General features: G+C 47.8%; 1 protein-coding gene across 4 annotated transcripts in view; it reads left to right on the forward strand.

The window, feature by feature from the left end:
* The window catches only part of NRP2 (neuropilin 2), a gene marked incomplete at both ends in the record, with an annotated part of 115,355 nt that extends 101,857 nt beyond the window's left edge, over nucleotides 1–13,498 (forward strand). For 2 of the 4 annotated variants that reach the window (XM_084239123.1, XM_084239124.1), the window contains 2 exons: nucleotides 10,277–10,327; nucleotides 13,191–13,498. In XM_084239123.1, the coding sequence (XP_084095249.1) occupies nucleotides 10,277–10,327; nucleotides 13,191–13,498 (359 nt within the window). The remainder of the gene's footprint in view (nucleotides 1–10,276; nucleotides 10,328–13,190) is intronic. The other 2 variants (XM_084239125.1, XM_084239126.1) reach the window with 1 other exon arrangement.
* Nucleotides 13,499–13,811: the final 313 nt, after the last annotated feature.

The raw sequence follows: 13,811 nt of genomic DNA on the forward strand, positions 1-13,811 counted from the left end.
CTGAAATTTTTCTGTTTTTTCCACCCTTTTACTTAAGAGGAGGTAGGGCTTTTTTTCTTGTTAGCATGTTAGCATTACTTACAGTAATGGAGACCTGCTCTGGTTTTTCAAAGACGTAAAATAAAAAAGAGATTCCAGAATTTTCCTCCATCAGCACTGCTGGGTTTTTCCAGCCTGCACAATCAGGGAGTCTAACTTTATGGTGAGACATTTCTCTGGCTGCATTCTTCTTTCCAAGCCATTGTTGGGGCTCAGTGGAACCATTCTGGCCTCAGCTGCTCATCCGCCTCCACACTTGAAAGTATTATCGGGTCATTTCACAGCCTTCTTGTTTGCAGTTGGTATTTCCAGTCAATTTCAATGTCTCCTTCTAATTACTCAACTAAAAATAATAGAAAGTAGAGGCTAGATTCATGTTCAGACTCTTTCAATATTTCAAACCAAGCCCCTTTTCTTTTCAGCTCAAAAACTCAATGTTTTTTTCCATGACTTTGCATAGATTTGGCTGTAGCCCAAGAGATAAAGGATCTTCTGGTGGTGTCTCTAAACTCAAGCCAAACCCAGCAAGGGATGACTGGCTCTCAAGTAGTCTGACTCTAATGGAGGGGCTTTGGCAAAGTTTAGATCAACATCTGAACTTTTGGCTCCTCCTAGTAACTGGGGATGAACAAACTGGATTAGGGAAATTAAGAGTGGTAGAAGAGGGGGACCTTCAGCCAATACTCGATGTTAAACCTAATTAAGTACTTTGAAGGGCCAAGAAATATCTCCTCAGTCCTTCATTATTTCTCACTTATTTATATCTGAGTGTTGTATCTCCTGCTGTGATCAAACAAAATGACTGAGAGAATTTTCTGGAGGCTGCTCCCATCTGAACAGTCCAATGATTTAACTGGCTCAGGGGCGTCAGGAACTTGGAATCAAATTCAACAAGGGTTCTGAGTGGCCAAGAGCTTCTCCCAAATAAATCACGGCCCCAAACAGTGTCAAAAATGTGGCTTACTCTCACTTCCATTGCCGATTTGTTCAGTGACTCACTACATTTTTTCTACCCGCCTTTGTCAATTTCTTCCTCTTTAAAGAACTCTTTAAAGTAGAAGCGATGACACCTGATATCTGTGAAATGAATGATTTCAATAATTTCCTGTGTGTAAGAGTCTCTTCGATCCTCACTTTAAAGGCTGGTTGCAGGTCGGTGGGTTAAGTGGATATGTTCTGCCTGGCTCTCCATGAAGTTTTATCAGCTCTGCTTCAGTTAAAAGGGAGCCTTAAAACTTGGGACACAATTAAATTACATTATCAGTTCCTAATTGTCAGTTAGCGAGGCTGGTTCCTGATCTAAACAAGCCAATTTTGAAAGCCTGGCAGGGGCCTCCCTGGTGGCGCAAGGGGTTAAGATAAAACCTATGAAGCTAGCTGCAGACACTGCAGCACGAGTTCGATCCCCAGTCAGGGAGATACCCGCATGGTGCAGCAGACCTCTCCTGTCTCGCCTGCTGCTCCCCTCAGCAGTGTATTTCAGTCAGTCTGCCTGTTCTGTTCCCCATTCTGTCTCTGGTGAAGCCCCTCACAGCCCACACCTCTGCCCTGTGCCCCAGTTCTTAAAAAAACAAAACCTGGCAGCCTCACAGCTTCCCTTTACCGCTCTTTCTGGGATCTTCTCTTTCTACGCCCACCTGAAGACGGTCTCCTTCAGAGAACAACCACATCCAGGAGAGGACAGATCTGGGGAGCAGGCTGGGGGGCTGAGCAGTGTGGGATCTTGGTGCTCTTTTCTGTAGGAATTTCTTTGTCTCCTTCAAGCAGCCACCCTCTTCAGGCAGCTCTCATGGGAAAGACCCTCACAGCTTTCTCATGTTCTTCCTGTGAAAGATACTGTAGTGGCAGAAAGGACACTGAGCAGGTTTTCTATGATCCCATGTAGACCAGGGTAAAGGAGGAGAGAGTCCTGGAGCCCTCAGTGGCTTTTGCAGGTTTTTTATTTAGATTTACCAGGCACATGGCAGGCAGAGGTGCTAGGGGGCCAGGAGGCTGGCAGGGCTCTCCGGCCTTCTCTCGTGGTTCTCTCTGCTTCTCTGCTCTCCTGCTTCCGTTTGTTCTTAGCTTCTGCTGGCATCCCCATGACACCACCCTTGTAAACTCAGTCTCTCAGCCCAGGTGTACCCACTTCGGGTGCCCACCATCAGGCATGCATTCAGGACCACAGGGTTCCCTCATCTATCCTAATGGCGGGAGGGCAGAAAAGCCTGATACTTTTTCCTTACCCTACAGTCCACCCCCTCAGGGTTTTCTGCCATACAATCTACACAAGTCACATACATTTCTCTTGGCAATAGAACACTGCAGCCATGGCCCACAAAAATAAATAATATACATCACAATAGAACACCAAAATACATAAAATACAACAGAACACAAATAATTCCAGGCAGGACACCAACCTAGTGGCATAAGACAATTATTGGCACCAGCAGATGAGCCACCAAATCTGCTGCCGAAGGGGGGGAGCATAAGAGGGGGGAGCCACTCACGGCATCTACTGTCACATACCAGGAGCCATCAGGCTTCTTCACCGGCCACACCGGTGAGTTGTAGGGGCTGTGGGCAGTACGCACAATGCCCACGTTCTCCACCTCTGATATTGTGCCCGTAATTTCCTTATAGCCTCCGGGCAACCGATATTGCTTGGTATTAGTCACTCACCTAGGGACTGCAGTTGCAGGGGCGGATGCTTAGCATGTCCTCTCACCACTGCCTTTACCACACGCACTCTAAGGCGAAACTCTCCGGCTGTGGTTTCTAGTCATAAGCCACATAGTACATCCACCCCCAGGATGTACTCCGGGATGGGCGATACATACACTTTATACTCTTTCGGGGGTAATCGCCCAATCCCCAGAGATAGTCTCACTGCTGTCACCTTGACACTGGCCTCCATAGCCATCAATATAACAAGTAGACCCGTGAAATCTTCCTGGATTTCCATAGAGCAGAGTACATTCTGCTCCTGTGTCTACCAGAGCTAAAACCCTTTGCACGTTAGTCGGGGACCAGTGGATGGCAAGCTCCACATGTGGCCTCCGGTCCCCGCCCGTCCCCTGTGGACGGGTTCCTTGGCCCTCACCCTGGTCGAAAGCGATCAGGCCATCACCCGAGGACGGGGTTGGCACCAAGTGGTCTTCCAGGCACAGAGCACGCGCCTGAGGCCTGGAGCTTCTAGGCTTGCCCTGAGCAGCAGTCCTTCTCATGGGCGGGAACCTCTGGTCTTCTCACAGCTGCTGCCATAATTCCAACAAATATGCACTGGGCTGCGCATGTATTTTAGTGCCATCTACACCTGCTCTCACTAAATCTGTCCACATTTGATTACAGGTGACTTTAATAGGTTCTGTGATGCCAGAAGCTTCCTTGCCCTCCTTGGCTTTCTTTTTGACTTTCAACAGCTACCCGTATTCCTTTCTGAGTCTGAGAGCGCTGGCTCTTAACTTCGCCCAAGCTGGCTATCATGGTTGTGACGTCATGTATCTGACGTCCCACATGGGGTGCTAGAACTGCCATGAGGGATCCAAATGAGGATGAGGGGGCATTCTTTAATACCAAGTCTCTCATCCCTGCTGTGAAGTGCTCATCGTCAGGACCACGGGTATTCACATTAAACATGGCCTGCCGCACCCCAATTCCCAAAGTACCTGTACCAGCTCGGCGTCCGTCTGCCATCTGCTTCCTGTCTCCGGCACGTCTCCTGCATCAGCCCATCCTGTCCGTACGGCAGCCATTATACATTCCAGCAGGGTGTGGTCGCCCTGGCCATACCGCCGGCTGTTCTGCAGCCTCTGTCGCAAGGATGGGTGTGAAGTCACGGAGGCCAGTCTCTCCATCTCTTGTGCCGCCATGACGCCTCCAGCACTGTCACAGGCTCAGTCTGCTACTCCTGAGGTCTTCAGAGGGCTCCATACCCATCTGCATGGATCATCTTGCTGACTTATGCCAATTGTAGTGGCAGAAAGGACACTGAGCAGGTTTCTATGATCCCATGCAGACCAGGGTAAAGAAGGAGAGAGTCCTGGAGCCCTCAGTGGCTTTTGCAGGTTTTTTATTTAGATTTACCAGGCACATGGCAGGCAGGGGTGCTGGGGGGCCAGGAGGCTAGCAGGCCTCCCAGCCACCAGCAAGTCTTCACTCTATCTGGGCTCTCCGGCCTTCTCTCGTGTTCTCTCTGCTTCTCTGCTCTCCTGCTTCCGTTGGTTCTTAGCTTCTGCTGGCGTCCCCATGACGCCGCCCTTATAAACTCAGTCTCAGCCCAGGTGTACCCACTTCAGGTGCCCGCCAGCAGGCATGCATTCAGGACCACAGGGTTCCCTCATCTATCCTGATGACAGGAGGGCAGAAAAGCCTGATACTTTTTCCTTACCCTACAGATACAATTCTAGAGGAGGAGAACATTGATGGTTTATTTTGCAGAGGAGCAAACTGAGAGCCGGGCAGGCCGATGACTTTCCCGATTCTCACACCTGAAGTGAGCAGAACTCAGATGAGCTGTAAGATGTGAAGGTCCCGGCACAGTGCTCCCGGCCCAGTGCTCCATACCCCGTGTACTGCTTCCCTTCCAGAAAAGTGTGGCGCTGACACTGCACGGTCCTTAGAATGTCTCTGGATGTCAAACCTGTCATCAGCTTCCACCAAGCCACGTAATCCAGAGCTCAGCGTTAGCACGGAAGGGACCCTTCAGCAAACACCAGTGTGTCTCTGTGTCCTGAAGTGACCTGTGTGCAAGTGGCCCAGGGACCAGCTGCCTTAAATCATTTATCTGAAACCGCCAGTGGTTTGGGGCAGACTTCTCACTCTCCCAGCAATCTGTTGAAGCTCCTTTTACAATGCAGAAAGTAAACAGAGTCATGTCAATGCTAATACACTCACGGTGGACCACACCAGAGCAGTGTTAAAAGTGAAGGTCACAATTTTCCTGTGTGTAACTGCAGAAAAACAAACTAACTCCAAAGGATGCTCATTTAAGAGAAATAATAACATGAGAAAATGAGGAAGAGAGAAAAGAAAAGTGTGTGTGTGTGCGTGTGTGTGTGTGTATGTGTGTGTGTGTGTGTGAAAGCAGGGTTGGGGCAGATTGTGAGAAGGAGTGAGAACGGGGGAGGGCCCGAGAGCGAGCCTTGGTTGAGTCCTACAGCACGCTGGGTGGGGATTTCCCAGTTGCAGGTTGGTGTGTCGCTGGGGGTGTTTCCCACAGACCGAGTGTGGTCTCCCAGGGCAGGCCGTGTTCCAGACCCCCCAGGGATAAACACATCTCCTCAGAATAGACTCGGTTCCTGGCAGGGTATGGCTGCTCACCACTTGTGCCCTAGTGTTGCAATTACCCAAAAGGACACTAGAGAATAGTTGACTCTTCCGGGTAGAGGGAGTTCCTGGAACAGTCCAGTGGCTATTTTAATAGCTGGGGTTTCTTATAATGAAAAATCGAGATCATGGGAGATCAGTAAGACCTTGAGTCTCTCTTCCCCAGGTACCTGACCCACCTCTCAGTGATGCTGAGGGAAGGGACTCCGGAGGGCGCAGAGGCTTTTCAGCCTGAGACTTTGACCACAATAGGAAAATCTGTTTGTTAAATCGGGGGCCAGGCGGTGTTGTTTACTTTTTAAGTAGTGGCTATTCCAATGACTCAGCCTCTCCTGAACTCCCCGCCAGTCTCTCGGGAGTCCATTTCCTCCTCTCACTCCGCTGCACTGGCGGCTGGTAAAGAACTGACTCTCGCACAGAGAAGTCCAGGAAGATGTGGGGTTGGGCAAGGCAATCTCTGTGAGTCCCTCGCCGGAGCTGCTGAAAATGAATTCAAGCCAAAACCAAGAGATCAGTGTAGGAGTGAAGAGGCGAAGCTCCATGTTTGAAACTATTTCTATTAATGAGGCAGACAAAGGAGCTCCCCAACCCGAACGCCCCCCACACACACAGCAGCCTCTAGTCCCCCTGTGTCCACCACTTTTTCCTTCCTGGAAGTGGCCCAGCCCCTGCCTTGGCCTCCACTCCATCTCAGAGGCACCCCCACAACAGCCCACTTTCTTTATGCTCTTCTGGCCTGGTGAGTCAAGGGAAAGGCCTTGATTGTAGACACCTGGCCTCGTACATCATTTTCTTGAGTCCCTAGTATGGTTCCTGGACATCTAGCAAACCCTCTTAGTAAGTGATGGTTAGTTGGCTGGTTACGTGGTTAATGAAGACCGCTCCTTTGAAGAACAATGTAAATCAGCCTTCCCTCTCTGAGAAATGCCTGCCGTGGAAAATGTAAAGGCCCAAATTTCAGGCACCCATCTTCACATCGCTGGGGTCCTCGGGACTTCCCGTCACAGTGGTGAGCCTGGGATGCAGGCCAAAGCCAGGGAGTATGTATCTAGCTCACTAGGGTCCACAGAGACACCCTCTGTTCTGTAGGAATGAGGTGATGATATGGTGGTAGCTGCTGTGCCCTGCCCACACCCAGAGAACTTGTGTGCAGACCCGGGAGGGCACCGTGTCTCCTCTGGCCTCTACACAGCATGAGAGTCAAAAGTCAGGCTTGGCCGTCAGACTGGCCTGGGACTGAATCCACACTGGGGCTCAGGAGAAAACAGGGTCACGTGAGCGCCAAGGTTAAAAGTGGAGCCAGGTGGGTGGTAAGATCTTTTCCTGACCTTCTCCTAGAGGAGTGGCTCATTCCATTCTTCTCATCCAACTCACACTCACAAATACACCCACCCTCCAAAGCAGGATCCTGGAAGGCCCTTGCCAAGTTTTGACTCATTAAAAAAATTGTAAACAAACTTCCAAGCCCCCGGGCCTCATACTCTTGCTGTCTGCCTCACTTCTTCCCAGAAAAGTACTGCCCCCACTCTCTGCCTTGAGCTCCTCTCTCATCATTCTGCCTCCTCCACCCTGGCCTTTTCTTTGCTAGAATTATAAGGAAGAGAGGGAGAACCACATTGCTTCCTGCCAGCATCCCGAGGAAACTGGTTGAGGTTTACCTACCGGGTCCCAAAGAAAAGGAAAGTGGCCGATGAAGGGCAAAGAGTCTTTGGAGAAAAAGAGCTCTTAATCAAATACAGATATCAAGAATATTAGCAAGGAGGCCAGAGAAAATTGCTATCAAAGTCAATTGCTTTTTGTACAAATGTTCCCTTTATTTGGGTTTTCCCTGGTGTACTATTCTTACTTTAAGGCTTGGTGAACAGATGTGCTTTTGAAAATGTTGATTAACTTATCCTTTTCTCGACCCCCTTCCCACTCACCCAAACTCCCGGGAGCAGTGATCATACAAAAAGCCAAGGCAAGCCTCTAACGTGTTCATCTTCATCTTAAGTAGCCTTTGATTCTCAAGGTGCAGAAATCTCAGGCGCATCTGGGCAATCAAGTCCATAGAACTTTCAAAATGGACCAGTTCTTGGGAGGTCATCTCATCCAGTTCTCTGCCGCCAGAGACAAGAAGCTGTGATCTCCTAGGACAGAATGTTCTCCTATTCATTACCATCCTCTTACCCTTTGTCCTTTAAGATCAATGCCACTTCCACCCATTTCCAGACCATGATCAATAGTATCCAAAGAGTTCTTGTCTGGGCCTCCCTGGTGGCGCAGGCGGTTGAGCACCGCACAGTGAAGCTGTCCGCAATCTCTGCAGAGCAGGTGCGATCCCTGCCGGCCAGCGAGAGTCCCACATGGCACAGCAGACCTCTCCTGTCTCGCCCGCTGCTCCCCTCAGCAGTGTATTTCAGTCAGTCTGCCTGTTCTGTTCCCTGCTCTGTCTCTGGTGAATCCTCTCACCCTCCCGCGCATCTGGCCTGTACCCTGGTTCTTATAAAAAAAAATAAATAAATCTTTAAAAAATAAAAAATAATAAAAAATAAATAAAGAGTTCTTCCCTGAGGGCATAAGATGGAGCAAGATGGCATTGAGCCTCCAAGAATTCCTCACTTCCTTGGCAGAAACTGAATCCCTTAAAAGCAGAAATAGGATTTTGCCCAAAAGCCACTGGCTGGAGCCCCACAGGGTCACCCTCGGCTGAATCACATGTTCTTATCCAATGTTCTGAAGCTTTAAGGAAGGTGTAAAGAAATATGAGCATTCCATCAAAATGGTTCCTTTTTGGAAATGTAATGGTTTTCTATCATGTTTGTTCTTTTTCATAAAGTTAAAAAAAGCTCTGGTTGACTTTCACAAGCTCAATTTGATCCCTGTGACAGACACCACCTGCCTCGTGTTGATTCATGTTCAGTCTTCATTCCAAGGAAGCAGTCTGTGTTGAGGGGCCTGGAGAAAAATGCTGGAGGGGGCACTAAGGTGGGGGAGCTGGCATCGCCTGCAGGTGCCAGTTGCTATACCATAAGCCTGCCAGGAACAGGCTCAAGTCATGGAGGGCCAGTGCCACATGGCGTTGATCCTTTCAAGGGGCAGAGTGGGGGGTTCTTGGCAACTTGTTCTGTTCATCCCTTCCTAGCAACCAAGGGGATGCATATGCACTTTAGACTTTGGCCAGGCATGAGAAAGATTTCTAACCTGATCGAAACTACTGCTCCAGAAAAAAAGACTAACTAAAAAGGCCATCAAGTGTGGCCTTGATGGGTCCATCTTCAGTTTATGTCACGGTCAAGTAGCTGTTTCCTGGGATGATGTGCTGAGGAGGAAGAAGTTCAGACTGTGCTAAAGTTCTTCTTTCTCCTCTTCTTATTTGACACTCTAGCTCTTTGGGATTTTGGTTTTGTTTTAAGCCTTGATTTTTGGATATCAATTTATAGTGGTAACGTCAAGATTGTTCACTTGATTTTTTTTTAAGTTTTTTTCTTTTTTTAAAGATTTATTTATTTATTTATACAAGCACTGGGTACTGTCAGAGGCGCAGGAGGGCGAGAGAACTCACCAGAGCCAGAGCGGGGAGCAGAACAGGCAGAGTGATGAAGTACACTGCTGAGGGGAGCAGCGGGCGGCAGGAGAGGTCCGCACGCCACGTGGGACCCTCACCTGGCGGCCGGGGATCGAACCGTGCTGCAGAGTCTGCAGGCAGCCCCGCAACCCAGAGTTCAACTGCTGCGCCACCGGGGAGGCCCTGATTTTTTTTTTTAAAGATTTATTTATTCATGCACACAAGAACCAGGGTTCAGGCCAGATGCGCAGGAGACAGAGCAGGGAACATAACAGGCAGACTGATGAAATACACTGCTGAGGGGAGCAGCGGGCAAGACAGGAGAGGTCTGCGCGCCATGTGGGACCCTCGCCGGCCGGCCGGGATCAAACCCGCGCTGCAGAGGCTGAGGACAGCTTCACAGCGCTGCGCTCAACCACCTGCACCACCAGAAGCCCTTGTTCACTTGATTTTGGGGGCAATGGAAGCCCTAAAAGACACATCCATTCACCAGTGCCAACTCCTTGACAGCCAGAACAGGCATAATTAGCTTGTGAGGTAGGAAGGAAGGATAAGACCTTGCTCTTTTCCACATATTTTTCTTACCATTTTCTACAGGTAATTTTCATTTGCTCTGATTTCAATAAGATGGACGGCATAGTGAATAGAGAGGCTCTCTTCCTCCAAAAAAAAAAAAAATTGTTAAAACAAGAAAAAGATAGACTGGTATAATACTGGAAAAAATTAAGAATAAATTAACTTAACTCTATTCATGCCTGGGCTAGTCAGACTGTACACCCATGTTTGATCTAAACTATAAAGAAAGCCAATAGGAAAAACAGACTGGGAAGGAAAGAGGAGGTATTAGCACAGATATGTGGAGGTAGACAGCCGTTATGACACTTTCCAGGTCTACTTCTACATTGAAACATGTAGTGATGAAATGCAACTTCCTTAAATTAACACACATTTATGGGAAATCTAGAGAAAACCCTTCTTCTGTCTTCTGTTCTCTTAGATGTGTGCCTGTGGGGAGCGACGGTGTGTTATACTAAGTGAATGTTACAGTAATGGCAACTGATGTGAGTCTAAGCTGCCTCTGAAGTTACTTAGATAAAACTCAGGCCTGTATTGGTAATGAAAGACAGTCATTATAAAGACACGGATGAGGACTTACTTGGAACTAAAGACCTTTCTTATTGTTTCTGTTCTGGAAGTAAAGACAAATCATTTGAAGGTGAAAGGATGCGCTAATGTACATCCTCAGTGATCTAAAGCAGATGTGATTCTTTAGCTGCCTGCTGTACTGGGAATTCATTCTCAGGAGGTTGTGTCTCTGTCTTTTAGCCGTTGTGATAGAGCTTGTTTAGCTTGACGTTTTTGTTTTCTTTTTCATTACAGTGGACATCCCAGAACTACATGGGCGAGAGGGCTATGGCGGTGAAATTGATGGTGAGTATGGCTATGATTTAGCAGATAATCATGAAATTCAAGTTTGGTTATAAAGTCGTCAACAAAAATGATGCCCAGAAGATTGTAAAGCCAGAATTTAGTCAGATCTATAAGTAAAAAGAGTCTAGAAAGGAATGAAGAAACCATCAATTGTTCTGTCAAGGTCAAATTTAAAGACTTAGAAAGTTTATTGAGTTCCCTCTGTCTAATCTAAAACAGGCCCCCTATTCCAGGCAACCTTTGACATTAGTGGACTTCAAATCTGGATGTAAACCCTTGCAGGTGAAAATCAGGCTTTTTATACGTGTAGCTGCTTGAACCCGTTGACCTGCTCCCAAAATGGGCCTGAGTGAGTGAGCGTTAACTTGAATATTCTCCCAGGCCTGCCATGGATTCCCGTTCCCTGACTTGGGGCAATCGTTTCTCACACTATCCAAGACTCCAAGCTGGGCCAAGATTTAGGTTTCTTTCCCCCACTTCCCATCTGCATTTTCATAACCCCTCTTCTCTCACTTCATTTGAGGAAGGAGAAAAGTCCAGACTGGAGCACTGCTGAGCAAACATGCAGATGTGATTCCCACTCTCAACACAGAGTAGCCCGGCTCTCCCTGAGCTTATCTGAGTGCTGGAGTTGATCTCCAGGACACTCGACACCAGGCTTCCACCCGAGAACAGCATTAGACCAAGATTGATGCATTTAAGAAGAGCAGTTTATAGAGCAGCTGCTTTTAAGCTGACCTTAATCAAGTGTAGTTATAGAAACAGAGTGACTAACCCAAATAGCACCTTGTTAACTGAACACAGACTCTCCCTGCAAAACCCACTCCAACACTCCTTTTATGGGCAAAGCTGTGCCACTGGCCTTCGCGCTCAGGCTGCCATCGATCAAGCAACAGAAATACTATGAAGGGGTAGAGAAGCAAGGGATGAGGTTGCAAAAGCCTGGTTCCTATCCCTAGTTTAACTGCTTGCTAACTCTAGGACCTGAGTGAGTTACCTCACTGCCAGATTTCTTTAAAATTCAGTTTCCTTACCTATTGAAAGAAGTTTTATTACCCTCTCCCCAGAGGATTATTGGAGAAAATTTTTTTTAAAAAGCATGGATGTGGTCAAGCCTTGAACGCACCATAAAAATATATTAGTTTGCTAGGACTGCCATACAAGGTAACACAGACTGGCTGGCTTAAACAGCAGATATTTCTCACCATTCTGGAAGCTAGAAGTCTAAGGTCAAGGTGTCAACAGGGTTACCTCTGAAGGTAGAGGAATCCTTGGTTTGTATCTGGCCAGCTTTGTAGTCACATGATATTCTCCCATCTGTGTCTCCAAATGCCCCTCTTTTATCAGAACATCTGTCATATTGGATTGGGCCTGCCCTGAAGACCACATTTTTAGCTTGATGACTTCTTTAAAGACCCTGTCTCCAGATAAGGTCACATCCTGAGGTTCTGGGGTTAGAACTTTATGATGATCCTAGGGGCCGGGGTGGGGGGGGGGGGATGGGCACCATCAACCCGTAACAGTGAAGTAAAACATGTCAGCTGAGACTTGGTGGCTCAAAGACAACCTGCTCTGGATGGCCAGGCAGGCTTAACTGGAAAATGTGTCACATGAAAATTGTTTTAGCCTGTCCTTTGATTTATTTATTTATTTTTTTTAAATAATAAATTTTATTTTTATATTCCCCATACAATTGCAGCCCCCCCATTCTGACCCCAATCCCTCCCCTCCCGCCCCCGCCCCCCTAAAAGTGTCTCTGGTTCATAGTTTTTTGTTGATTTTGATTTTCACTTTCTTATAGTTATTCATTTTCCTGGTCCCTTATTTAAGTTTTCTAGATTCCTGCTATGAGTGCTTTTTCTTTTTGGCTTATTTCGCTGAGCATGATCCCTTCCAGCGCCATCCATGTTGCTGCAAATTGCATGTGTTTATCTTTTTTGAATGCTGAGTAATATTCCATGGTGTATATGTACCACATCTTCTTGATCCAGTCATCTATTTTTGGGCATTTGGGCTGTTTCCAAAGCTTAGCTATTGTAAACAGTGCTGCTATAAACATAGGGGTGCAGGTGTTCTTTGGAATTGATGTTTCTGTGTCCTTTGGGTAAATACCTAGGAGTGGAATTGCTGGGTCATATGGAAGCTCTATGTTTAGTAGGTCCAGAAATCTCCACACAGCTCTCCATAGTGGTTGGACCAGTTTGCACTCCCACCAACAGTGCAGGAGAGTTCCTTTTTCTCCACACCCTCGACAACATTTGTTGTTGCTAGTTTTTTTAATATATGCCATTCTCACTGGTGTAAGATGGTATAAAAATATGGAACGCTTCACGAATTTGCGTGTCATCCTTGCGCAGGGGCCATGCTAATCTTCTCTGTATCGTTCCAATTTTAGTATATGTGCTGCCGAAGCAAGCACCTGTCCTTTGATTTAACTTGAAGTAGTTGGAGGTGAGGGGTAAGGAGGCAAAGAATGAAGGTGTCCAGAGCACAGGGCCTCCCCAGGTGTTCAGTCTCTACTTACCTAATGTGAGTCAAGTTATTTTAATATCGGATACTTAGCCTGTACTTATTATTTGCTGGACACCAAGCACTTTACAAATATTAGCTCATTTAACCCTCCTAACAACCCAATGAGATAGATTTTATTAGTACCCCTATTTTATAGATGAAAGAACTAAAACAAAGAAAGGCTAAATAACCCTTGTAAAGCCGCACAGCCAGTCACACAGGGCTGGGCTTAGTGGCAGGCAGGCTGTTCCCGATGCCTCCCTCTGCACTGGGCTGGGGGCCGCGGTTACTCCAACCCCCTCACCCCCGAGAGAAGCAGTGCCTGCAACCTCTTGTGTGCTTTATGTCATAGATGAGTACGACGAGGTGGACTGGAGCAATACTTCTGCCCCGACTTCAGGGTCTGGTGCCCCTTCGGCCGACAAAGAAAAGAGCTGGCTCTACACGCTGGACCCCATCCTCATCACCATCATCGCCATGAGCTCGCTGGGGGTCCTCCTGGGGGCCACATGTGCAGGGCTGTTGCTCTACTGCACCTGTTCCTATTCTGGCCTGAGCTCCCGCAGCTGCACCACGCTGGAGAACTACAACTTCGAGCTCTATGACGGCCTCAAGCACAAGGTCAAGATGAACCACCAGAAGTGCTGCTCAGAGGCGTGACGGATTGCACCCAAATCACATCTGACGTTTCATTCCAGCAAGAGGAACAAGTGAAGATTACATTTTTTTTCCTTGGGAGACTGAATGCCATAATCTTGATCAAACCGATCCAGAATGACCGAAGGTGTGGACTGGACAGACAGGCGAGCCGAGAGAGATGGGGAGATGCAGCCGCAAGGGGGTTGATGACCCCCCGGGGCCCGCGGGGGCTGAGTCATTGCTGGGACAAAGACCGGAGCTCATCTCTTTGGGATCACAGTTCTGTTTTGTTTGTGAGTGTGTGATTATTCTATTTTATTTCTTTGGTCTGTGA

The sequence above is a fragment of the Talpa europaea genome (genome assembly GCF_964194135.1).
Source record: "Talpa europaea genome assembly, chromosome: 1".
NCBI lineage: Eukaryota > Metazoa > Chordata > Mammalia > Eulipotyphla > Talpidae > Talpa > Talpa europaea.